Here is a 24,601-nt window from a genome sequence, read left to right on the forward strand (position 1 = left end):
AATCCACTAAACAGAGTTAACCAACATGACGCCCTCCCCTATGCTGCTTAATCTCCAGTGTAGTGGGTTTATTGGTACATTAGCTAGGATACTCATATTTGCCACAGGTTCTTGAGATCCTGTATGTAATCATAATTTCCAAATCCGTCCTCTCACATAATCAGTCAAAAAAATGCCTTTCGCTGTTCCCACACAGAGGTGACATGTGATAACCTTCAATGGAAACGTTGTACGATGGACACACCGCACCCTGACTGACTCAGCGGGAAGGTCCACCCTTAACCACTTTTCCTGTCTCTGTAAACCATTATTACTGAAGTTCCGTTCACAACGTCTTAAATGTGTACATATTTGACACTGTTGTTCCTTGCACTTATGCCTCATATGCCCTGCATGACTACATCTAACCCATTTATATATGTATTAAATGTGACTTTATCTTCCCGTGTTTTGATGACCACATCAGTTTCTGCCAGTGCTGTCGCGCTTTCTACTGCTTCATTCACAACCTTTGGAAAATCCATACGAACAATGCAGGACATTGTGATTCTTGAAGTTTTCCCGGCGTATTGAATGTTCGATGAGATTTCGGGATTGCAGCCGGATCACGTTGACTTCTTGCCACAATATTTAGGCTGGCAATCGTCCAGCCATCTTCAGGTGAGTGTCTCCCTTTTGGTAGTTTTTTATGGAAGACTTTGAGGAAAGGGCACTAGACTCGGCAGAACTCAAACCGAAAGTTTTGTGGCGATATTTAGGTGACACTTCTGTAGTGCGGCCCCATGGTGAAGAAGAACTGCCACTGTTCCTGCAACATCTGAATGCAATCCACAAGAACATCCAGTCTACGATGGAAGTAGAGAAGGATAGTTGCTTGCCGTTTTTGGACGTGTTGGTTACTAAGAGAGTGGATGGGTTATTAGGGCATTCTGTCTACCGTAAGCCAACACATACGGACCTTTACCTGCAAGAGTCGAGTTGCCATCATCCTGCACAAACTACCGGCATCCTTAGAACGTTGGTGCACCGGGCTCATGTTGTTTCTGATGGAGACAGCCTCACAAACGAGCCGGAACATTTAGAGTCGGTGTTCAGAGGTAATGGTTACTCTTCACATCAGATTAGAACAGCGCTGAGAAGGAAGAAACGTGACCACCTACAAAATCAAGAAGATAAGAAGCTATTCAAGTCCAGGGCGTTTCTTCCATACGTCGGCAACCTTTCATCTAAATTAGGCAGGATTCTAAAGAAACATCAATTTAAAGTGATCTTCCGGCCACCGGTGATGATTAGTGCCCTTCTTGGTTCAGTGAAGGACGATCTGGGTCTGCGGAAGGCCGAGATCTATAAAATTCCTTGCCAATGTGGCAAAGCTTACATCGGTCCAACGACACACACACTACATGAAAGGTGCGTTGAACACGAACGCCACACTCCCCTTTCACAGCCCAGTAAGTCGGCCGTAGCTCAGCACAGTATTACCACAGGACACGCTATGGATTTTTCTGCCAGCGAAACTTTCTGGGATTCAGTAATTAAAGAAACTGAGGAGATACGCCTAGCGCAAAATCTTATAAATCGTGATGGCGGTTTTCAACTGGACAAGGCTTGGGACCCGGTGATCTCTCTAATTGCCTCTGAGAGAAGACATTTTGTGTGTGGTGTCCTTAGGTTAGTTAGTTCTAAGTCCAGGGGACTGATGACCTCAGATATTAGGTTCTATAGTGCTCAGAGCCATTTAATTTCATGAATGCAGTCCAAATCCCTGTGGTTATCAAGTATCCCGTTAAACTGCACACAGTAGCATCTCGTTGTATTTTTTTCCTCTATTTGTCCACTAATTCTTCGCTCGAATCATAAGATGACTTTGTTTCTCTTAATTTCCAGTGCACATTGAATATGCCCTAGCATCTCCCACAAACTTCAGTTAAGCAAGTGTAAATAACAGCTCATTATTCCAATTTCCCAAACTGGTGGATGTACCTAAATTATATATCAAGAAACACGAAGCAATCTTCCCCTGATTTCCCAGCTAACAGAGTGGCACTAAAGCGCTGCTAGTATCATAGGTTCATTAGGATGTGACCATTCCCTTCTTTCTTTCCTTAGCTGGCGTAAATCTGCCTGCAACCGAACTACACTGACTGTTCAATACGGAATACAGCATATTCATATTCAGATAACAGGTTGGTTCTATTCAGGATTACAATACACCAGTTCTTCCCATCTCTTTCGGTTACGAGATCCTGTTCTTCAACTTAGTTTCGGTTCAGTAAGATGACCTTATGCCTCTTCACTGACAGGGCCTGTATGTCCAGATGGTACCACTCCAGAAAGTCATCGTCGGAACCAACGCCTTGCTCCATCAATAAAATCCCCATCATCCACTCGTTCCCAAGGATTCTTACTTCATTGGGCCAAACAGATGGAAAGTGCGTGATCCAGGCTGTAGCGTGGATGAGGGACAACGGTCGAATGACGTTCTGCGAGCTCCTCTCTGGGGCACCGACTAGTGTGAGGTTTCGCGTTGTCTTTGGGAAGAAGAAGAAGTTCGTTTGTATTTTTGTGGCAATGAACATGCTGATGTCGTTTTATCAGTTTCCTGATGGTAGCAGAATACACTTCAGAGTTGATCGTTGCATCACTTTGTAGCAAACAGAATATCCCTTCGGAATCCCAAAAGACCGTCGCTATGCTTCTACCGGTTTAGGGTGCGGGTACCAACTTTTTATATGGAGCTGAGGTGGTACTGCGCCACTCCACGGATTGCCGTTTTGTTTCTGTTTCGAAATGATGAACCCATGTTTCATCGATTGTGATGATGTCGAACAAAAAATTGTCACGATCAGCCTCAGAACGCGCAAGCAATTCCGCACCGATGCTCGTGCATTCCTCTTTATTTTCTTCTGTTAAGCAGCTAGTAAAACAGGGGCCATACACCTTTGAGTACCCCAGTTGGTGGACGAGTGTGTCACCATGACCAACAGAGACGTGTGGTTCAGAAATGAGGTGTTTGATTGTGATCCGTCGATCACATCGAACGAGAGTGTCCAGACGTTCCAACATTGCCGGAGTTATAGTAGCTGGCAAGCGGGAGATCGGACAGAATTCTGCGGCGTTGTTGAAATGGAAATGGGTGTACGGCATTGTGCGCTGTCAGTCTCCCATTCGGGGAAGTTCGGCCACCGAGGGCAAGTTCTTATTGCATTTGACGCCACATTGGGCGACCTGCGCGTCGGAGATGGGGATGAAAGGATGATGAGGACAACAGAATGACCCAGTCCCTGAGCGGAGAAAATCTCCTGCCTCAGACGGGAATCGAACCAGGGCCCCTAGGCGTAGCATTCCGTCGCCCTGGCCACTCAGCTAACGGTGGCGGACCGCATTGTACAGATGAGAGAGACGACTCGTCCAACTCATCGTGCTTTTTTTCACAGACGGGTTTCAATAGGCATTCTGCAAGTCCCTTTGAATATGTGCGATGTACTGATTACACGGCAAAAGAAACTCAATGACAGCTCACAGCTTGGACGGCACCTCCGTTACGGACGGCATTTTGAAAGCTACGTATAGGGCTGCCAGCAATCAGAACTTCATGAAACTACCGGCGTTCAAACAGGAATATTGGATGATGTCCCACAACAAATTACGATTTGTTTCAACCGAAACTGGCCGAGAAAAAAGTATCTCTTCATTTACTGAACGTCCCTCGTGCTTATCTATCACCTGCTGAATCGCACTCTGACCTAGTACTTTTTCATTCGTATTGTTACTTACTACCTCCATAACTAAATCGAATACTCAGAACATAAAAATAGACGAAGAAAGAATACAGAGACAACCGTACATGCCCAAAACGACACTAAAATAGGCACATACTGAAACTGCTGCGTAGAATGTTCCTGCTGCCGAACCATGGCATTGGCTGCTGTCTTCTAGTTGTCCGTGTTCAGCAGAACTTCTGACATCAACTGTAATGTGGTATTGAAGACGGATACAGGTGCGGCAGAAGAAGGGAGTGCATCGATACCTCTTCACTGCTGTTTGTTAGATCCATCACATTTGAGTGCTGCTAGCGTCGACAGAGAGTGAGTCACAAATGTTGCAACGGTATCTGGCAGTGTGCCGACCTCCGGCCTGCTCTTGAAGGTGATAGCACTACACTGGCACTACTGCACTGGCTGCTGGTGATGTGTCGGAAAAGCGTCGCGTTACAGCCTGGCCTACAACATGGCTGGCTGGCGAACACAGTTGTCCCTGTGAACACGTCAGGCTGCGATGTGCCATCCATGGAGAACAAGTAGTCCAACGATACATTACCAGACGCAGAGCTACCTTATTATCATAGTCACAGATCCGTTTCGTGCAGGTGTTAAGAGTGTTGGGCTGCCTGAACTCGCGGACGATCTGGAAGCAGACAGGTCAAATGGTCGGTCGGCAATAGCAGATTCGCAGTGTCAGCGATACCATATCGATCAGCGCAAACTGTATGTTATACCACTGCACAGCTCTTCGACAATAACGTGCTTGTCCGACAATCAGGGGAGTTGGGGGGAAGGGAGGAGGTGAAGGAGCGGTTGAAATGCGGTCGCTCTGGGTTGCCTCTTTGTCTTGGCGCTCTGCCCTCAGCTCTGACTTCCACTGTGGTTTATCACATTACATAGTGTGTATGCAGTTATCTTTCCTGTAGTACTGAGCAATAATAAGTAGTGCAACTCAGTACAGGATAACTTATAGATGGCCCTATACAGCGTGAGGTAAATATCAACAGAGAAATCTGATAGACTGACATTTTAACTTTCCTAGAAAAGCAAAACCTTTATTATGATTGCAGTTCCCTAAGGTGCGATTAAGGCATTTGTAGCCATATCCATTCTTACACAATAATTCCGAGCAGACTTTTCGCAGAGATGAGAAAAGACGAGGAAAATGTCCGACTGTGTTCTCAGTTTAAGAATGTTTTAACGTACCAAGCCAGTATTTCGTGGGTATGTAGTAATCGCTAGGTAAATGTCACAACTCTGTATTTTGTCAATTTTTTGTGATATTTCTCTATTACGAAGAGCTTAAACGCCATTCGCGGATTGTCTGATGGCTGTCACACAGATATTTGCGTAGTGGGAAGAGCTTAGACGTCATTCGCGATTTATCTGATGCCTGCTACCCAATCGCGCTGTGTGCTACTCTACTGTTTTAATGCAGCAGACGTCACAAATCTAGACAGAATGCCTTGGTACGGTGCCCCTTCCGTGTTTTACATTGCTCATACTTATTATTTTTTTTTTAATTTACGTGGTACTCAAAACTAGGAAACTCATTCACAGGCGTTTTCGTGCCTCGCCGATAGTCGAGCACAACATAAAACTAAAAAAAAAATAATGTGTGCATCCTACACTGTTGGCATTTCTGTGTAGGTCGCAGTTACGTGATTTTATTTCGGTAATTACAAAATACAGTCGAATGTATGCACTGGGTAGCCGAGGCAGCTAGTTCATGGTGATTCGGTCAACCAAGTAAATTAATTTACTGAACATGCTGCAATTTACTACAGGGAGCCTGTGTGTCAGAATTCTCATCCAGTGTGGCGCAACGCCGTTGCAAATAGAAAAATGAGTCACAGGAAACAGGGTTTGGTGATCTGTTGGAGTGATGGTAGGTTCTTATACCTATGGTCTGGGTTCGATTACCACTTCTGTCAATGATTTTAGATAGGGAGAGAAAGATTCCATTCTCTTTTGACTACACCAAGTGAAGAAGATATAATGGCAGTGTGGTCTGAAATTCACATTAAAGATGATATTCCTTCTCTGCCAAGTAGACGTTAGGTTGAACCACAATAAAGTCTGGAGTGGCGACATGTAGAAACTCTATCACCATTAACCTTTCTTATGTTAGTTATTTATTTCTAGTGAGGATACAAACGCTATGTAGTGTCACAGGACACTTACTTCATCTTTTATCTGAGCTTCTGTATGTCGACAAAATTGGTTCTGAACTGAGAATGCAACTCAGACCGCCCTTGACGCGGAATTTGATCCCTTCGTCGCAATACAGCTCGGCTACAATTTGTTGTTTGCTCAAAACTGCAGATTCCTCAACATCTCCACATATTACGTGTGAATGGGTTCGAATCCTGGCCCGGCACTAAAGATTTCATTATGTATTATCACGGTCTAGCATGAGAGCACCTATCTGCTGGTGGATAATAATTCTGATTTTTAATGCTTTTTCATACGTTGTCGACACTAACGATATCTGACGTTTTTGACTCCCAGTGGGACACAGAACTATTTGCGAGATCACTGTAAGTTCACGATGTTATTCCGTGCTGCTGGTGGAGAAAAATTCGGTAGCGGACGTCTCTTTGCGTGTAGTCAACAACGATATGTGTGGGGCTCTATTCCCAGAGAGCACTAAACACTTCGTCATATTATTTCTAGTTGAAACATGCTCACATGTCACTGCTGGTGCAACAAACCCATATTTAACTTTCGTTTTCTCTAGAATATAACAGCGATAGGTTCCGGGTTGGAGTTCTGGGAAGGAGAAAATTAATGTTTCTTCTCGTCATTTCAGTTAAAACATCTAGCTACTGGCAAGCAAATCCGATATGTCACAGTTGGTTGTGTTTCGATATTAATCCGATTAGGTTCTTGGTTCGAATCCCTGTCCAACACAAGTAAGTTACTTGTGAAGAAGCGATATTTACCATCTCTCGTAGTTCGTTAACAGGGACAAGACATGCTGGGTAGGAATTCGCGTCCGTTAACAGTGTTTAAGTTATGTAATTTAAAGATGATATTTGCTAACTGATACTGTCTAAAATCGAGGTATATCACTGTCTGTATGCCTAATCAGGAATGACTGTCAGTTTGCGTCAGTAACGGAATCTTTGCTTAGTCTGCCTGACATGGGTTTGAATCCATATGCAGAACGAGACGGTTCGTCGTGTCATTTGAAGTTCATACGTATTCTCAACTAGGTGCTCGTGGATAACTTAAATTTTTAATATCCTTTTGTGTTAAATCATAAGTACTGAATGTTACTTTGAAGAGGAAATCATGAATACGACGAACTTACTACGTGCATTACCTATCTGTCGTAATAATGAGAATGGTAACATTTCAGGTATGTCATTTATTGTAATAAATGTGTGCTTACAAGCCTTAAGGACAGTCTTATCTGTGATAAGGTGTTCCCTGATATTTGTAGCATCGTGGTATTACTTTACATCATGAGTTACTGCGATACAGAGCAGTGTTTTCTAGTGGTGACTTGTTGGAACCATTTTCAATAGTCAAACGACTGTACCAAGGAGCGATTAGAGGACCTGCTAGACAGATGCGTTATGCCGGTTGCATGCGAAGCAGGCGAAATGAAATTCAGGTCGTTCGGATACTTTTGAGTATGACTAACTCCTCCCTGGTGGAATGACTGAAACTGATTGTCTGTAAGACCTGGGGGTCTAATAAGCACTGGTCATGCATGGTTATTTTCGTCTTTGGGCAGGTTTAGTGACATTTGTGAACAGTCAAAAGGTCTGTGTCTGTGATAAAATATCCGCAGTCAACGTCTATCTTCAGGAGTTCTGGGAACCAGAATAATGATAAACGTTTTTTGATGTGTGTAAATTCCATCTACCTACCTGACAGAAAATCCTAGGAAGTTTTCGTGTTATGTTAAATCAGTTAACGAATCTACGTCATCTCTCCAAGCACCATCACGATAGTGGCATCGAAAACGAGAATGACACAGTGAAAGCCGAAATACTAAACAATTTGTATCAAAACTGATCGCCCTGTTGTTCCCCTTATAAATCGTCACAAAAACATTGTAATAAGTGACATTGGGATTAAAAAAAGACAATTGAAATCAATCCACACAGGAAAGTGCATTAGATCTGATGGAACACCATTCTGCAAAGCATATGCAAAAGAACTTGCCCCTCTTTCAGCAGCAGTGCACCGAAGGTCAGTGGTGGAGAGAAGCGTTCCTAATGATTGGAAAAAAGCACAAGTCTTTCCCGTTGTCTGTGGTCGTCGTACAGACGTACAAAACTATATACCTGAATCTCTTTACATCGGTCAGCTGTAGAATTCTATAATACATTCCTTGCTAGAATGTTACGACACTCCTGGAGACCGAATATATCCTCTGTAGAAATCCATAGGACACGAGACATGTAATGATCATCATCAAGAACATCTCTCCATTGGCATAAGATTCCGGATCAGTCCCCAGTGGGGAGGGGAAGCTCTGCCGAAGAGGAGGTGACTATGAGGGAAATATGAAATAACCGACACTGGAATAACATTCTACTAGTCGGGGCAATGGAACTCGAAAAGTTTTGAAATACTAGGAAAGCAGGAAGATCTGAAAAACGAACTCCAAAGGTTCAGTACACATGCAGTGAGGGCCAGTGAAGTGAACTGGAGAGATGATAAGAATTTGTGGTCAGACGAATATGTTGTAGTATCAACAGCTGCATAAAATGGTTTAACTGGAGTGGGATTCGTTATGAATAGGACAGTAATCAGAAAATGAGTTGCTGTCAACAGTTCAGATATAGAGTTGTTCTCAGTGGATTCGACACCAAACCAAACCCGACAAAGATATCTCAGGTACACATGCCGACGTCACAAACTGAAGATGAAGAGATACATTCCTTGCTGATAAGTTTCTTGGGTTATTTTTAATGTTCAATCTTCGTTACAGATCCCAATACTTTAATCAAAGGTTTCATTCGCAAAACAGCTCCAATAAAATGTTGTCATGATACCTATTTCAAAAATACCTTTTTGGTATCGTGATTTGTCTTTCGGGACGATCTGACTACAATCTAATCATTATTTTGCTCCCCTGTGTGAGTAATTTTACCGATTGACAGTGTGTCAAAAGGGAATCTGGAAAATATAGCTAGCACTATATAACCCCCTACCCCTCGCTAAAATGCTTATCCAGCACGTGAAGACAGGGTATACTCGTACACGGATTAGGACTGAGGACAGAGTGGTGTACCCTGAAAGTCCATTTACAAGCTTTTCAGACTGTCTCTGAACACCCTCTACATTCATAACTAAATTTTTACGGGACACTCAGAGAGCAAGTCCTACTCACACTCGTCCGGTTTTTTTCTTTCTTTTCTTTTTAACACTCTGTATATCATGAATACCTGGCATTGTCAGCTGGAGACCGATCATGAATTCAATGAAAAAAAAATGAAGTTTTTATTGCCTTGATGACATGTAGTTATACTGGATTAGTAGTTTCGGCAGGGCTAAGATGCCGTCTTCAGATCTTCGGTTTAGGTTTTGAAATCATGCTGGAAAGAGAGTAAAACATTAACATCGCAACACAGTCACACACGTGTGCTGGCAGTCAGTTCAGATACATTTGTCACTTCCTGATGTGTCACACATGTATGATTGTGCTGCTACGAGGACATATACAGGGTGTTACAAAAAGGTTCCACCAAACTTTCAGGAAACATTCCTCACACACAAAGAAAGAAAATATGTTATGTGGACATGTGTCCGTAAACGCTTACTTTCCATGTTAGAGCTCATTTTATTACTTCTCTTCTATTCACGTTAATCATGAAATGGAAACACACAGCAACAGAACGTACCAGAGTGACATCAAACACTTTGTTACAGGAAATGTTCAAAATGTCCCCCGTTAGCGAGAATACATGATCCACCCTCCGTCGAATGGAATCCCTGATGCGCTGATGCAGCCCTGGAGAATGGCGTATTGTATCACAGCCGTCCACAATACGAGCACGAAGAGTCTCTACATTTGGTACCGTGGTTGCGTAGACAAGAGCTTTCAAATGCCCCCATAAATGAAAGTCAAGAGGGTTGAGGTCAGGAGAGCGTGGAGGACATGGAATTGGTCCGCCTCTACCAATCCATCGGTCACCGAATCTGTTGTTCAGAAGCGTACGAACACTTCGTCTGAAATGTGCGGGAGCTCCATCGTACATGAACCACGTGTTGTGTCGTACTTGTAAAGCACATGTTCTAGCAGCACAGGTAGAGTATCCTGTATGAAATCATGATAACGTGCTCCATTGAGCGTAGGTGGAAGAACTTGGGGCCCAATCAAGACATCACCAACAATGCCTGCCCAAACGTTCACAGAAAATCTGTGTTGATGACGTGATCACACAACTGCGTGCGGATTCTCGTCAGCTCACACATATTGATTGTGAAAATTTACAATTTGACCACGTTGGAGTACATACTGACGAAACTAAAATGAGCTCTAACATGGATGTTAAGCGTTTCCGGACACATGCCCACATAACATCTTTTCTTTATTTGTGTGTGAGGAATGTTTCCTGAAAGTTTGGCCGTACCTTTTTGTAACACTCTGTATACATTTTATAAAGGGCTTAATGTTTTAGTCTCTGTGAGTCCTACACTATGGTACAAAGAAAAACGTGCGGTTTATCGTACAGCATGATTTCATACACTGTACACTGAGGTTCTGAAGATGACAGCTTATCCATGCCGGAACTAGTAATCAAGTGCTCCTAAATGTGGTTAAGACCATAAAACATACCTGAAGCTTTCCTTACACTCTGTACGTCAGCTGGCGTAGTAAAGTGCTCAACAAAGTGCATAGCAGTCTTATGAATGATGTAGGTCGCCTTACTTACTGCTCTTTATGGCTCCATGCACGAGCAAAGAGACACATTCGAGTAGTGCTAACGTTGTACTTCCTCAGCTGATTAATACGAACACAAAAAAACTACCACAGCTGTTATGTTAGGTGCACGTATTAACGCACTGTTGTTTTCATTCTATACCAACAGCCTCAGGTGACAGCTCCCACTTGGTCAACAGACAGCGTTCCCATACGGTGAAACCGGTCGCTGCTTAATTAATGCACCTGAAACAACAGCTGTTGTGGTTTTCTTAAGACTCCATCTCTGAGTGCTCACCCTGAATCGCAGCGGTCCCACGGGCGGCCTGGCGTACGGCAGGTTGTAGAAGGCGAGGAAGCGGCGGCCGCCGCTGGACGCCTTGCAGACGCCGCGCACTGCGCCGAGCCGGGTCCGCACCACGCGCTCGCCCTCTCCCTCGCCCGCCCTGCTCAGCGAGCCTGCCAGCAGCAGCAGCAACAGCAGCAGCAGTGACGTCATCGAAGCGTACAGGCGCGCGGCCATCTCCCGTCTGATAAAACGGTCGACAGCGCAACTGTGTTCCGTTGTGGCGCTGAGCCGCTAACTAGGTACCTCCCACCGTGCCAACTTCTTTGCGCTGCTGAAGAGCGCGGCTTATGAAGCAAGCTGCGTACACTGACGAGCCAGATGTTAGCGACTGCTTTCGCTTTTTATGTCATATAAAGAAAATAGACAGGGAAATCTGCCGTCTGAAGCAAGCAACGATTCATTTAGTGTTCTCTCGTATAGTTTGTCTCGCAGTCCAAATTTTTTATTTATTTATTTATTTATTTATTTATTTTTTTTTTTTTTTTGCCATCCGGTCCTGAACAGTTTGAGCGGTACGCCGCGAATTCCCTTTCTGCGTTAACCATTTCATCTCAGAGTAGCACTTGCAACTTATGCCCTCAATTATTTGGCTCAAATGGCTCTGAGCATTATGAGACCTATCTTCTGAGGTCATCAGTCGCCTAGAACATAGAACTACTTAAACCTAGGTAACCTAAGAACGCCCCACACATTCATGACCGAGGCAGGATTCGAACCTGCGACCCTAGCGGTCGCGCGGTTCCAGACTGCAGCGCCTAGAACCGCTCGGCCTCATTGGCCGGCCTCAGTTATTTGCTGGATGTGTTTCTATCTCTGACTTCCGCTACGGCTTTTCCCCTCAACAGTTCCTTCCGGTACCAGGGAAGACACTCCTTGGTGTGGTACAGGCGACCGTTGCTCCTGTTCCTTCTTCTAGTCAATGTTTTACATATTCTCTGGAGAATCTCCTCATTACTTATCAGTTTTCAGAATACTTATGTGGCACCAGGCCACAAATGCCTCAACTCTCTTCTGTTTCTGTTTCTCCACAATCCATAATTCGCTACAATACAATGCTGCACTGCAAAAGTGCATCTCAGAAATGTATTCCTCAAATTAAGGCCTATGCTCGATACTAATGGACTTCTCTTGGTCAAGAATGGCCTTTTAACCAGTGGTAGCCTACTTTTCATGTCCTCCTTGCTGCCGGCCGGCGTGGCCGAGCGGTTCTAGGCGCTACAATCTGGAACCGAGCGACGGCTACAATCGCAGGTTCGAATCCTGCCTCGGGCATGGATGTGTGTGATGTCCTCAGGTTAGTCAGGTTTAATTAGTTATACGTTCTAGGCCACTGATGACCTCAGAAGTTAAGTCGCATAGTGCTCAGAGCCATTTGAACCATTTCCTCCTTGCTCCGTCCGTCATTGGTTATTCTGTTGCCTATGTAGCACGATTCGTTAACCTCATCTATTCCGTGACCATCAACCCTGTTTCTCGTTGCTCTCATTTCTGCTACTTTTCATTACGTTCGTGTTTCTTAGGCGATTTTGTGTTCTTTTAACTTTGGCACTCGTTTTTCATTCCTTCTTCAATAGTGTGTTGACCCGTTTCGTGTAACCGTCAGAGATCTGCACCATCCCTTATTGCTTTATTTGTTGTACAGTGTATCTCTCAACTGCCGTAGATATTACTTCTTTGAACTGAAACCACACATGATCTACGGATACACAGATAGGAAGGCGTCCAGCGGATCTTTATTTCTTTTTTAAATACACATAGTTTCGTTTACTTTTGGTGGATTTGGGTGTTACAGTATTCAGGTTCGCTACAAGAACCTTGTGGTCACTAATCGCCATAACCGTCATTATGCTCTATATTTGTTCAGGATTATTTGTTGCTATGAAGTTAAGTATAGTTCCGCAAACATTTACACTTCGTATGGGCTCCTGAATTAATTGCTCAAAATAATTTTCGGACAAAGCATTCAATACGATTTACTCCTAGCACCGTCCTTAAACATGTATTTTCGCCAACATACCTGAGCGTAGATTGAAGTCACCAAGTGTAATTCTATGAGTGGGGTTGCTGTTACTGTTGTGGTCTTCAGTCCGAAGACGGATTTGATGCAGATCTGCAAGCTGCTCTCTCCTCTGCAAGCCGCTTCATCTCAAAATAACTGTGAGTACCCACAGTCTTCTGAACCTTCATACTGTAGTAATGTCCCAGTCTCCCTCTACAATTTTTACCCCCACACACTTCCCTCCAGTAATAAACCGCTGATCTGATGTCACATAATGCATTCTATCAATCGATCCTTTATTTTAGTCAAGTTGTGCCACTAATTTCTCGTATTTGTAGTTCCATTCAGTATCTCCTCATTAGTTAAGTGATCTACTCCTCTAATTATCAGCGTTCTTCTGTAGCGTCGCATTTCTAAATCCTCTATTCTCTTCTTGTCTAAATTGTTCATTATCAATGTTTCACTTCCATATACGGTTACACTTCAGACCAATACTTTCAGGAAAGACTTACTTAAATTTACATTCGATGTTAACGTAACTCTCTCCTTCAGAAATACTCTTCTTGCCATTGGTAGTCTACATTTTACATCCTATCTACTTCGACCATCATCAATTATTTTGCTACCCAAAAAGCAAATCTCATCTACTACTTTATCTCGTTTCCCAATCAAATTTCCTCGGCTTCACCTGATTTAATTCGACTACATTCCATTATTCTTATTTACTTTTGTTTATTTTCATTTTATCTTCTTCTTTCAAGATACTGTCCATTCCGAAGAACTGCTGTTCCAAGCACTTTGCTGTTTCTAACGGAATAACAATGTCATCGGAATACCATAAAGTTTTTATATACTCTCCATAAATTCTTATTCCCAATTTTTCTTGACTGCTTGCTCAATGTACAGATTGAATAACCTCGGGAGAGGCTATAACCTCGCCCTTCGACTGTTATAACTGCCGTGTGTTTCTGTACAAGATCCAAACAGCCTTTCTATTCCTGTTTTTCACGCCTGCTCCCTCCAGAATTTCCAAGGCAATATTACAGGCAACATTGTCAAAAGCTTAATGTAAGTCTGCAAATACTATCTCTTAAGATAAGTCGCTGGGTCAATATTGCCTCACGTGTGAGTGGGATATCTATTTGATATGATTCTTAAGATTTCTTTGAACTGTTCAATGACTGTCGCCTCTGAGTCTTGATGGGTGTCTGTAAAAGGAACAAATTAATCATTTATTCCGGTTGTCAAGTGTAACCCCTACTCTTACTGACTCATATGTACTAAATGTCAGCACTTGAACTTTGAAGCGCTTTGAGTGCACTCCAGAGTAAATTTAACAAACGGATTTTAATTGTAAATTGCTACTACCATCGTAGAAACAAGTGCAGTACTGATATGTCTGCATGTTGCAGCTGGGGATTAGTGATTACTATAGTTTTATTGGCTTCTTGCCTGTTCACTTCCGTTTCGTGGTTTCCATCCGACGTTTGTTTAATGATTTTCCTGGCGTTGCGCCACCACAAGATATTGAAATTGTCAAAGATTTGCCCTCTAATCCTGGTGTAAGACTGGGAATGTGAAGGACAACGCCAGCTGTATATGCTGACGAAGCAGAGAAATCATTAAAACGAAAACAAATACGCAATACGTCCAGGGGTGGACAGGACGTTGGTCGGGGCGGGGGGGCGGGGGGGGGGGGGGCTTGGCAAATTTTTTGGTACCTGCGTTCCAAAAAATTAATTCTAAATAAAACCATTAATACTCTATAAGCGCGCATATATACACTCCTGGAAATGGAAAAAAGAACACATTGACACCGGTGTGTCAGACCCACAGTGCCGTAGGGGACGGCACCGCCACTTCCCAGCAAATTAGGGACACTGTTGCTCCTGGGGTATCGGCGAGGACCATTCGCAACCGTCTCCATGAAGCTGGGCTACGGTCCCGCACACCGTTAGGCCGTCTTTCGCTCACGCCCCAACATCGTGCAGCCCGCCTCCAGTGGTGTCGCGACAGGCGTGAATGGAGGGACGAATGGAGACGTGTCATTTTCAGCGATGAGAGTCGCTTCTGCCTTGGTGCCAATGATGGTCGTATGCGTGTTTGGCGCCGTGCAGGTGAGCGCCACAATCAGGACTGCATACGACCGAGGCACACATTGCCAACACCCGGCATCATGGTATGGGGAGCGATCTCCTACACTGGCCGTACACCTCTGGTGATCGTCGAGGGGACACTGAATAGTGCATGGTACATCCAAACCGTCACAGAGCCATCCTCCTACCATTCCTAGACCGGCAAGGGAACTAGCTGTTCCAACAGGACAATGCACGTGCGCATGTATCCCGTGCCACCCAACGTGCTCTAGAAGGTGTAAGTCAACTACCCTGGCCAGCAAGATCTCCGAATCTGTCCCCCATTGAGCATGTTTGGGACTGGATGAAGCGTCGTCTCACGCTGTCTGCACGTCCAGCACGAACGCTGGTCCAACTGAGTAGCCAGGTGGAAATGGCATGGCAAGCCGTTCTACAGGACTACATCCAGCATCTCTACGATCGTCTCCATGGGAGAATAGCAGCCTGCATTGCTACGAAAGGTGGATATACACTGTACTAGTGCCGACATTGTGCATGCTCTGTTGCCTGTGTCTATGTGCCTGTGGTACTGTCAATGTGATCATGTGATGTATCTGACCCCAGGAATGTGTCAATAAAGTTTCCCCTTCCTGAGACAGTGAATTCACAGTGTTCTTATTTCAATTTCCAGGAATATATATATATATATATATATATATATATATATATATATATATATATATATATATATATATGTTCCGTTTTTAGTTTAATTGTGTATCGCTACGTGTTAAGTGTGTTTAATTGTTTAATGGAATAACTTACTGCATTACCTAAAAAATATTCTTCAAATACGACACGTGCATTTGAAATACTCTGTTTGTCTGCTAATGTAAAATACTCTATATGAATGCTAATGTTCATTTGTTTCCATTCTTAAATCTTCGAAATTTGTTCACCAATTTCTTCTATTTGACAGAACGTTACCATCGAATTCGCGCATGTGTTTATACGCAGCAATGACGATACGACTGCGGAAAGCCGGCCGGAGTGGCCATTGCGGTTCTAGGCGCTACAGTCTGGAGCCGGGCGACCGCTACGGTCGCAGGTTCGAATCCTGCTTCGGGCTTGGATGTGTGTGATGTCCTTAGGTTAGTTAGGTTTAATTAGTTCTAAGTTCTAGGCGACTGATGACCTCAGAAGCTAAGTCGCATAGTTCTCAGAGTCATTTGAACCATTTTAGAACGACTGCGTAAAGCTATAAAAGGATATTTGATTGTGTTCAGGAAATCATATTGTTAATTACGTCATTTTATGCTCATAATAAGCTGTTTTTTCTCATGAATGTAAATAATAACAATAATAAATTTCTTTCTTTCTTCTTGTAAAAAAAATAATAAATAAAATAAAAATGAAAAAATATTTATAAAATGAATTTTAATATTACATATGTATATTCAAAATACTGCTCTTAAATATTAAATTCTAATCTCCTTCTCTGCCCACTTTTTTAAAATCTTGTAATTACTTTTTCTGCATCTACCGGAATCTGGTAATGAATATGCATAAGTGAAAGACCAAGGAGGTGGTTTTCAGTCATCGATGTTCTTAAATAAGTTTTCAGGTGCCGCAACGAGGAAAACGATCTTTCAGCAGATGCAGTTGTCGCTGGAAGCGTTGCCAGGACCAATAAAAGCTTGCGTATTATATGATATGCATCCTTATCACATCTAGCCAATATGCCAAAGGCGATGGTTGGAAGCTCTTTTTGTCGTTTCTTTTCTTGATTCCATTTCTCTCGCCACAACAACGTTTCATCCCGTAACACAAGAAAAGAAATGCCTTTGTCCACGTCAAGCAACGAACTGAAGCGGTTGGTGAGGGACTCTGCATTTTTTTCAGTTTCACCTGCAGAGATCTTCGCAACACTTTCTGGACTGGAAACTGAAAGGTTGAACACGTCCAAAGTTTCAGCAGAGAATCTATCTCGTAAATCAGTTATAATGAAGTCCAGTAGGGGAGCATAGACTGTTACTCTGTAATATTCTTCTGCCGAATTTGTTTGAGGGTAGTCACGATAAACTTAGCGTCGACCGTGGCGAGGTATACGAGGGATATTGAGCTTGATGCCGTTGGCCACCCAAAGTGTTCGCAAGCTGTCAGTTTCTTAACAGTCAAACCGCACCTCAACACAACCTTCTTGACTTTAGCGGTTCGCAGTAGTTTCTAATATCTGATATTTTTTCTCTCAAATCCACTTTTAGGCCTACTACAGTGGTGATTTACATTATCACTGTCGTGTTTCACTGAATTTGAGAAGCAAAAAATGCGAAGCCTACGTTGTTTTTACGTTGTTGTTTTACGTCTTGTTGACAATGAGGTCATTTGAGACAGCTTAGTGCTAACTTATTGTAGCTTAATCTACAGACATCACTAACACCGATAACCAAGGGGGACACGAACACAGTCTTGGCGGCTCATGACAACGCCTAAAGCTGTTCTGCTACAGCGACCGAGTACCATTGGGTTTTGATAGTCCTGTGAAATACTTATGAACTGGTGGTGAAATACATATTATCAATAAAATCAAGTGCGAGGAAAGCAAGTGGGGAATGATGGCATTATAGGATTCAGAAACAGGACGTAAACAATAAAAATTCATGAACTAGCAACAGGAGCTCATTTTTTTCTTTAAATATAGTTATGACAGATTATCAAGCTCGAGAGCAGATTCTTCCTTCTACTCCGGCAGTTTCCTTGGCTATTTGCAAACACCAGTTCGTTTCTTCAAGATTTAACTTCCTATATAAGCAAACAGTTTAGAACAAACCCACAACTCTAAGTTCTAACACTGTTATGAAATTCATGCTTTTTTCAGATTGCGGCAGAAGCATACGCTTAGTGCCTCAGAATAAATCATATTGGTGAGGAAAAAGCATCTTCCTCAGTCTTTGGCAGAGTTGTTCTCTGCACCTTGGAGAAAGAGAAATGAATCTGAGTATTCTAGATTTCGATATCTGTTTGAATCTGCTGACCGTAACATTTATATTCTTACTGTATGAGAGAATGGATTGTGAATGAATCCACAGACGTTATTTTCGTGTACATTATTACATTTGCCTAATTAATGTTTGTTCACTTTCCACATCACAAGTGAGAAGAAAGCCAAAATGGGGGAGAAGCGTTCATCCAGATCGAAAACGTGCAATTGCATAATAAAAGGGACTGTCGTAAGGTTCTCACTATTTGCAACTAATGAGAATATGTTCAAGTATTCCTTCGGTGTTCATCGCTTAATTATCAACACCATCTCTTTGCAAATTGCCACTAGAAACAAAATCTTACATACGCACTGCAGGGAAAGTGCTAAAAAAGGCACACATCGCTCATGCCTCAGCGAATATTATCATTTTATTCGTAAGTAAAGTTGTTTCTTCTGTACTTTATTCGCTAAATGGAAGAGGCTTCTAGGTCTCTTTTTCAATTGTTACATCAAACTGCGTGCCATTGTTTACATCTTCGGCTTCAAGTAAACCATACTAGATAGGCCGACGAAATCAGCCCCTAAAGCAGTCGGAAAAAAAGATCGGTCAAGCACGAGGGGGGGGGGGGGGGGGGGTATAGAACATATTTTATACTCAAGAGTTTTTGGAGAAATAAGATCTCTATAAAAATCGACATTGATTCAGCAAACAGAAATCTTGCAAACTAAGCTCACTCGTTTCCTCCATGATGTCCGTAGCGCTGTAGACAACGGCGCTCAGATTGATTCCGTGTTCTTTGACTTAGGAACTACTTTAGGTTTGAAACGTCCCCTTAGAAAAATTAATGAATTCCTGTGCTGATAAACCTCTTACATTATTCTGATCAACACTAAACTGACACACAATATTTTTAGCGCAACGCAATCTGACTTTCAATAATCCCTACAAAATAATGGCCCTGACTAACATTAACCTATACCTTTCACAAATCACTTGTTGTTGTTGTTGTGGTCTTCAGTCCTGAGACTGGTCTGATGCAGCTCTTTATGCTACTCTACCCTGTGCAAGCTTCTTCATCTCCCAGTACTTTATGCAACCTACGTCCTTCTGAATCTGCTTAGTGTATTCATCTCTTGGTCTGCCTCTATGATTTTTACCCCCCACTCCGCCCTCCAATGCTAAATTTGTTATCCCTTGATGCGTCAGAACATGTCATACCAACCGGTCCTTTCTTCTAGTCAAGTTGTGCCACAAACTCCTCTTCTCCCCAATTCTATTCAACACCTCCTCATTTGTTATGTGAGCTACCCATCTAAACTTCAACATTCTTCTGTAGCACCACATTTCGAAAGCTTCTATTCTCTTCTTGTCCAAACTATTTATCGTCCATGTTTCACTTCCATACATAGCTACACTCCATACAAATACTTTAAGAAACGACTTCCTGACACTTAAATGTATACTCGATGTTAACAAATTTCTCTTCTTCAGAAACGTTTTTCTTCCATTGCCAGTCTACATTTTATATCCTCTCTACTTCGACCATCATCAGTTATTTTGCTCCCCAAATAGCAAAACTCCTTTACTACTTTAAGTATCTCATTTCCTAATCTAATTCCCTCAGCATCACCCGACTTAATTCGACTACATTCCATTATCCTCGTCTTGCTTTTGTTGATGTTAATCTTATATCCTCCTTTCAAGACACTGTCTATTCCATTCAACTGCTCTTCCAAGTCCTTTGCTGTCTCTGACAGAATTACAATGTCATCGGCGAATCTCAAAGTTTTTATTTCTTCTCCATCGATTTTAATACCTACTCAGAATTTTTCTTTTGTTTCCTTTGCTGCTTGCTCAATATACAGATGGAATAACATCGGGGAGAGACTACATCTCTGTCTCACTCCCTTCCCAACCACTGCTTCCCTTTCATGTCCCTCGACTCTTATAACTGCCATCTGGTTTCTGTACAAATTGTAAATAGCCTTTCGCTCTCTGTATTTTACACCTGCCATCTTTAGAATTTGAAAGAGACTCTTATAACTGCCATCTGGTTTCCGTACAAATTGTAAATAGCCTTTCGCTCTCTGTATTTTACCCTTATAAGCTTCAGAATTTGAAAGAGAGTATTCCAGTCAACACTGTCAAAAGCTTTCTCTAAGTCTACAAATGCTAAAAACGTAGGTTTGCCTTTCCTTAACCTTTCTTCTAAGAGATATCGTAAGGTCAGTATTGCCTCACGTGTTGCAATATTTCTACGGAATACAAACAGATCTTCCCCAAGGTTGGCTTCTACTAGTTTTTCCATTCGTCTTTCAGTTTATCCAGGTCACATACCTCACAAAAATCTTCGTTACTCGAACCACTGCAATACAGGGAGTGCCAATACTGGCAGCTAAATAAAAGATTCAAACTGCTGAAGGCACTAACTACTGATAGGCATAGTTAGCAAATGAAAGATTTTGATAGAGAAGAAACAATGTATTTACCTTAATAGTGTTTAAAAGTCATAATATCTATATCAGTCCATGATATCCAATATTACAAAATTTACTGTCTCTGTCCAGATCATCCGCTCTCAAAACTCCGCTATCTCACTCCCCACATCCACCACTGCTGGCGGCTCACCTCCAACTGCGCAACGCTACGTGCTGTTAACAACCAACTGCCCAACAATGCCACCCAGCCACAGACTGCACTCAGCACAGCCAGTGACTTTCATACAGAGTGCTAGGTGGCGGTGGCATTACCAATATAAGAACCTAAACAGCCTACTTACAGACTATATAGCTATGCTGTTTACAACAAATTGCTGGGAATACTGTATACTATAACGTATCTTGGAGCAACTATCCACAATGAGTTAAGTGGGATGACCACATAAAAGATAATAGAAAAAGATGCTTGTTCGGCCAATACTTGAGTATTGTTCATCTTTTTGGTGTCCCTACCAGGTAGGACAGATAGAAGAGACAGACAAGATCCAACGAAGAGTGGTGCGTTTCGTCACGGGATGGTTTATACGGCGCGAGAGATTTACAGTGATGCTCAACGAACTCTAGACTTATAAGAGACGCGTTGTGCATAACGGAATGGTTAACTACAGAAATTTTGAGAACACACTGTTCTGGAAGATTCGGAAAACATGTTACTTCTTCCCATATACATCTCGCCAAAAAATATCAAGACGAGAAAATTCGAAAAACTGAGGCAAATACAGAGACTTATCGACAACTATAATTCCCAAGGGATTGCGGCAGTGGTACCAGAGTACCGTGTGGCAGAAAACCATTAGATGGCTTGCGCAGTATGATATAGATGTAGTTCTCATAATTTTGAGACTTTGTCAGTTTCTTTGTTGGCTCTCAGTTTTTAGATTAAACCTCACGATTGCTACTAAAGCAACTGTGAAACATTGTATCTGATATTATTTAAAGCAAATTAAATCCGAATTTTGAGGTTTTATTTCAACAGAATGGGTTAGCTGATGGGAAGGTGGGGAGACGCCCAGTATCTTACAGCGCCAGTTAACCTTGAGCAGGTCTCCTGCTGCGCGCCTGGTTCGGGGCCTGCCCCGTCGTTCGGTTGTTTACTTGCCGACTCGCTGCAGTGTTACACTAACGCTGTGCCAAGAGACTAGACCTTGGCTCCTGATTACCGTCAACAGATCCACGGAGCGTCCTTGTGCAGTGTCATTCCTGTTACCATCTACATCTTGGATTTTTGGAGTCGATTGTACAGGATCAGTTACGTAAGACGTATAGCGCCTTCTATTTCGTGAACGGTTCCTTACGTAGAAGCCAGGGTTTCGGCAAATGTTAGCATGCTGAGGGGCATGTACTTTGCAATGTGGTAAAGAATATAAACTCACGTATCTACCGAGATACTGAAGCAAGTATACTGAGTGGTCCATTGATAGTGACCGGCTCAAATATCTCACGAAATAAACATGAAACGAAAAAACTGCAAAGAACGAAACCCGTCTATCATGAAGGGGGGAACCAGATGGCGCTGTGGTTGGCGCTCTAGATGGCGCTGCCATAGGTCAAACGGATATCAACTGCGTTTTTTAAAATAGGAACCCCTATTTTTTATTACAAAAATTCAAATGGTTCAAATGGCTCTGAGCACTATGGGACTTAACTGCTGTGGTAATCAGTCCCCTAGAACTTAGAACTACTTAAACCTACCTAAAATAAGGACATCACACACATCCATGCCCGAGGCAGGATTTATTACATATTCGTGTAGTACATAAAGAAATATGAATGTTTCAGTTGGACCACGTTTTCGCTTTGTGATAGATGGCAGTGTAATAGTCACAAACGTGTAAGTACGTGGTATCACGTAACATTCCGCCAGTGCGGACGGTATTTGCTCCGTGATACATTACCCGTGCTAAAATGGACCGTTTACCAATGGCGGAAAAGGTCAATGTCGTGTTGATGTATGGTTATTGTGATCAAAATGCACAACGAGCGTGTGCTATGTATGCTGCTCGGTATCCTGGACGACATGATCCAAGTGTCCGGACTGTTCGCTGGATAGTTACGTTATTTAAGGAAACAGGAAGTGTTCAGCCACATGTAAAACGTCAGCTACGACCTGCAACAAATGATGATGCCGAAGTAGGTGTTTTAGCTGCTGACGCGGCTAATCCGCACATCAGTAGCAGACAAATTGCGCGAAAATCGAGAATCTCAAAAACGTCGGTGTTGAGAATGCTACATCAACATCGATTGCACCCGTACCAATTCCTGGTGCATAGGCACCAGGAATTGCATGGCGATGACTTTGAAAGCCGTGTACAGTTCTGCCACTGCGCACCAGAGAAATTACGGGACGATGACAAATTGTTTGCACGCGTTCTGTTTAGCGACAAAGCATCATTCACCAACAGCGGTAACATAATCCGGCATAATATTCACTATTTGGCAACGAAAAATACACGATGGCTGCGCAAGTGTAACATCATCGACCTTGGCGGGTTAATGTATGATGCGGCATAATGGCAGGAAGGATAATTGTCCCCCATTTTATCGATGGCAATCTAAATGGTGCAACGTATGCTTATTTTCTACGTAATGTTCTACCGACGTTACTACAAGATGCTTCACTGCATGACAGAATGGCGATGTACTTCTAAGATGGTGGGTGTCCGGCACATTGCTCTCGTGCGGTTGAAGCGGTACTGAACAGCATATTTCATGACAGGTGGATTGGTCGTCGAAGCACGTTCACAAGATATGACGTCTACAATTGTGAGCCATATGTTTGTCACTATTACAGCGCCATCTAACACAAAGCGAAAAAAGTGGTCCAACTAAAACATTCATATTTCTTTACATACTACACGAATATGTAATATAAATGGGGGTTCCTATTTTAAAAAACGCAGTTTATATCCGTTTGACCTATGGCAGGGCCATCTAGCGGGACCACCATATCGCCATCTGGTTTTCCCTTCGAGCTAGACGAGTTTCGTTCTTTGTAGTTTTTTCCTTTGATGCTTATTTTGTGAGATATTTGGCCTGGTCACGATCAATGGACCACCCTGTATATTAAAATGGAATGATACAGCTTTTTGGCGGTATCTGAAAGGTGTTAAAAAGACGAGTACACTGATATAATGCTTGTTTGTGTAGAGGTTGAAACTCTTCGGAAAATAATCCGAGACATACTCCAAAACTGGATGGCAAGGCATCCCGAATCGGCTATTGCGTTGTAAACACGCTCATGCTGGTCCACGTCGCTGTATAAAGCCTTTCGACTCTATACCTGTCTGAACTGCAGATCAAGCAGGAACTGTGTCGTTTGTCTGCAGGTCATTTCTTCCTCAGCATCCTTCACATGCAGATATGTAAACCAATGAGAAGTTAGACATGCTACTTTTGCAATTCGAATGACGAAGAAATGCTATCGGAATGGCACGTAGCCATTCCGATAGTATTTCTTTGACATTCGGCTTGCAAAAGTAGCATAGGGATGTGATGTGCAAAATCTGCAATGTGTATCTCTGCCCACAACACAGAGTTTCTAACAGCATTTTGCGAACACAAGGGATGCCATGTGTAAGATCCCCTCGTTATACCAAACCGTTAAGTTTCTCGGTTTAGCCACGATATCATAGAAACTGGTATAGCTGCCGTACATTATAACTGATTATGCCTGTAGATGTTAAGCTGACCCTTTCGTCGATTATCTTGATGAATCAGTAAGTGGAATTTCCTCCTATCTGTTTCCTGCGAATCACTCGTAGATTTTGTCCCTCGAAGCAGGTCTTGTAGAGCACTGGTTTCGTAAGAAGGTGCAATCAAGCTGCCAGTGATTAGAAATGGGCACACGCAGGTAGCTAATTTAATTGAAATGAGTCCAGAGATGCCGTTACGATGCGTTGATTAGCAGACACCGTAAAACAGTAACAGTTTAATAGTCTGAAGCAGTACATTAAAAATAAATTTCTAGAGTATGATACTGCCGACTGTCACTGTGCGGATACTTCCTGTCGCCGAGTGGCGAGATTGGCGCGTGGTCAAGATCTCTT

At 42.8% G+C, this 24,601-nt stretch overlaps 1 protein-coding gene across 1 annotated transcript in view; it reads right to left on the reverse strand.

Moving 5' to 3' along the window:
* The window catches only part of LOC126354365 (juvenile hormone esterase-like), a 103,916-nt gene extending 92,628 nt beyond the window's left edge, over positions 1-11,288 (reverse strand). The window contains exon 1 of the mRNA XM_050003949.1: positions 10,949-11,288. Coding sequence (XP_049859906.1) covers positions 10,949-11,173 — 225 coding nt within the window. The 5' untranslated portion in view covers positions 11,174-11,288. The remainder of the gene's footprint in view (positions 1-10,948) is intronic.
* Between the last annotated feature and the right edge of the window lie 13,313 nt (positions 11,289-24,601).

This window comes from Schistocerca gregaria, chromosome 3 (genome assembly GCF_023897955.1).
Source record: "Schistocerca gregaria isolate iqSchGreg1 chromosome 3, iqSchGreg1.2, whole genome shotgun sequence".
In the NCBI taxonomy this organism is placed as follows: Eukaryota; Metazoa; Arthropoda; class Insecta; order Orthoptera; family Acrididae; genus Schistocerca; species Schistocerca gregaria.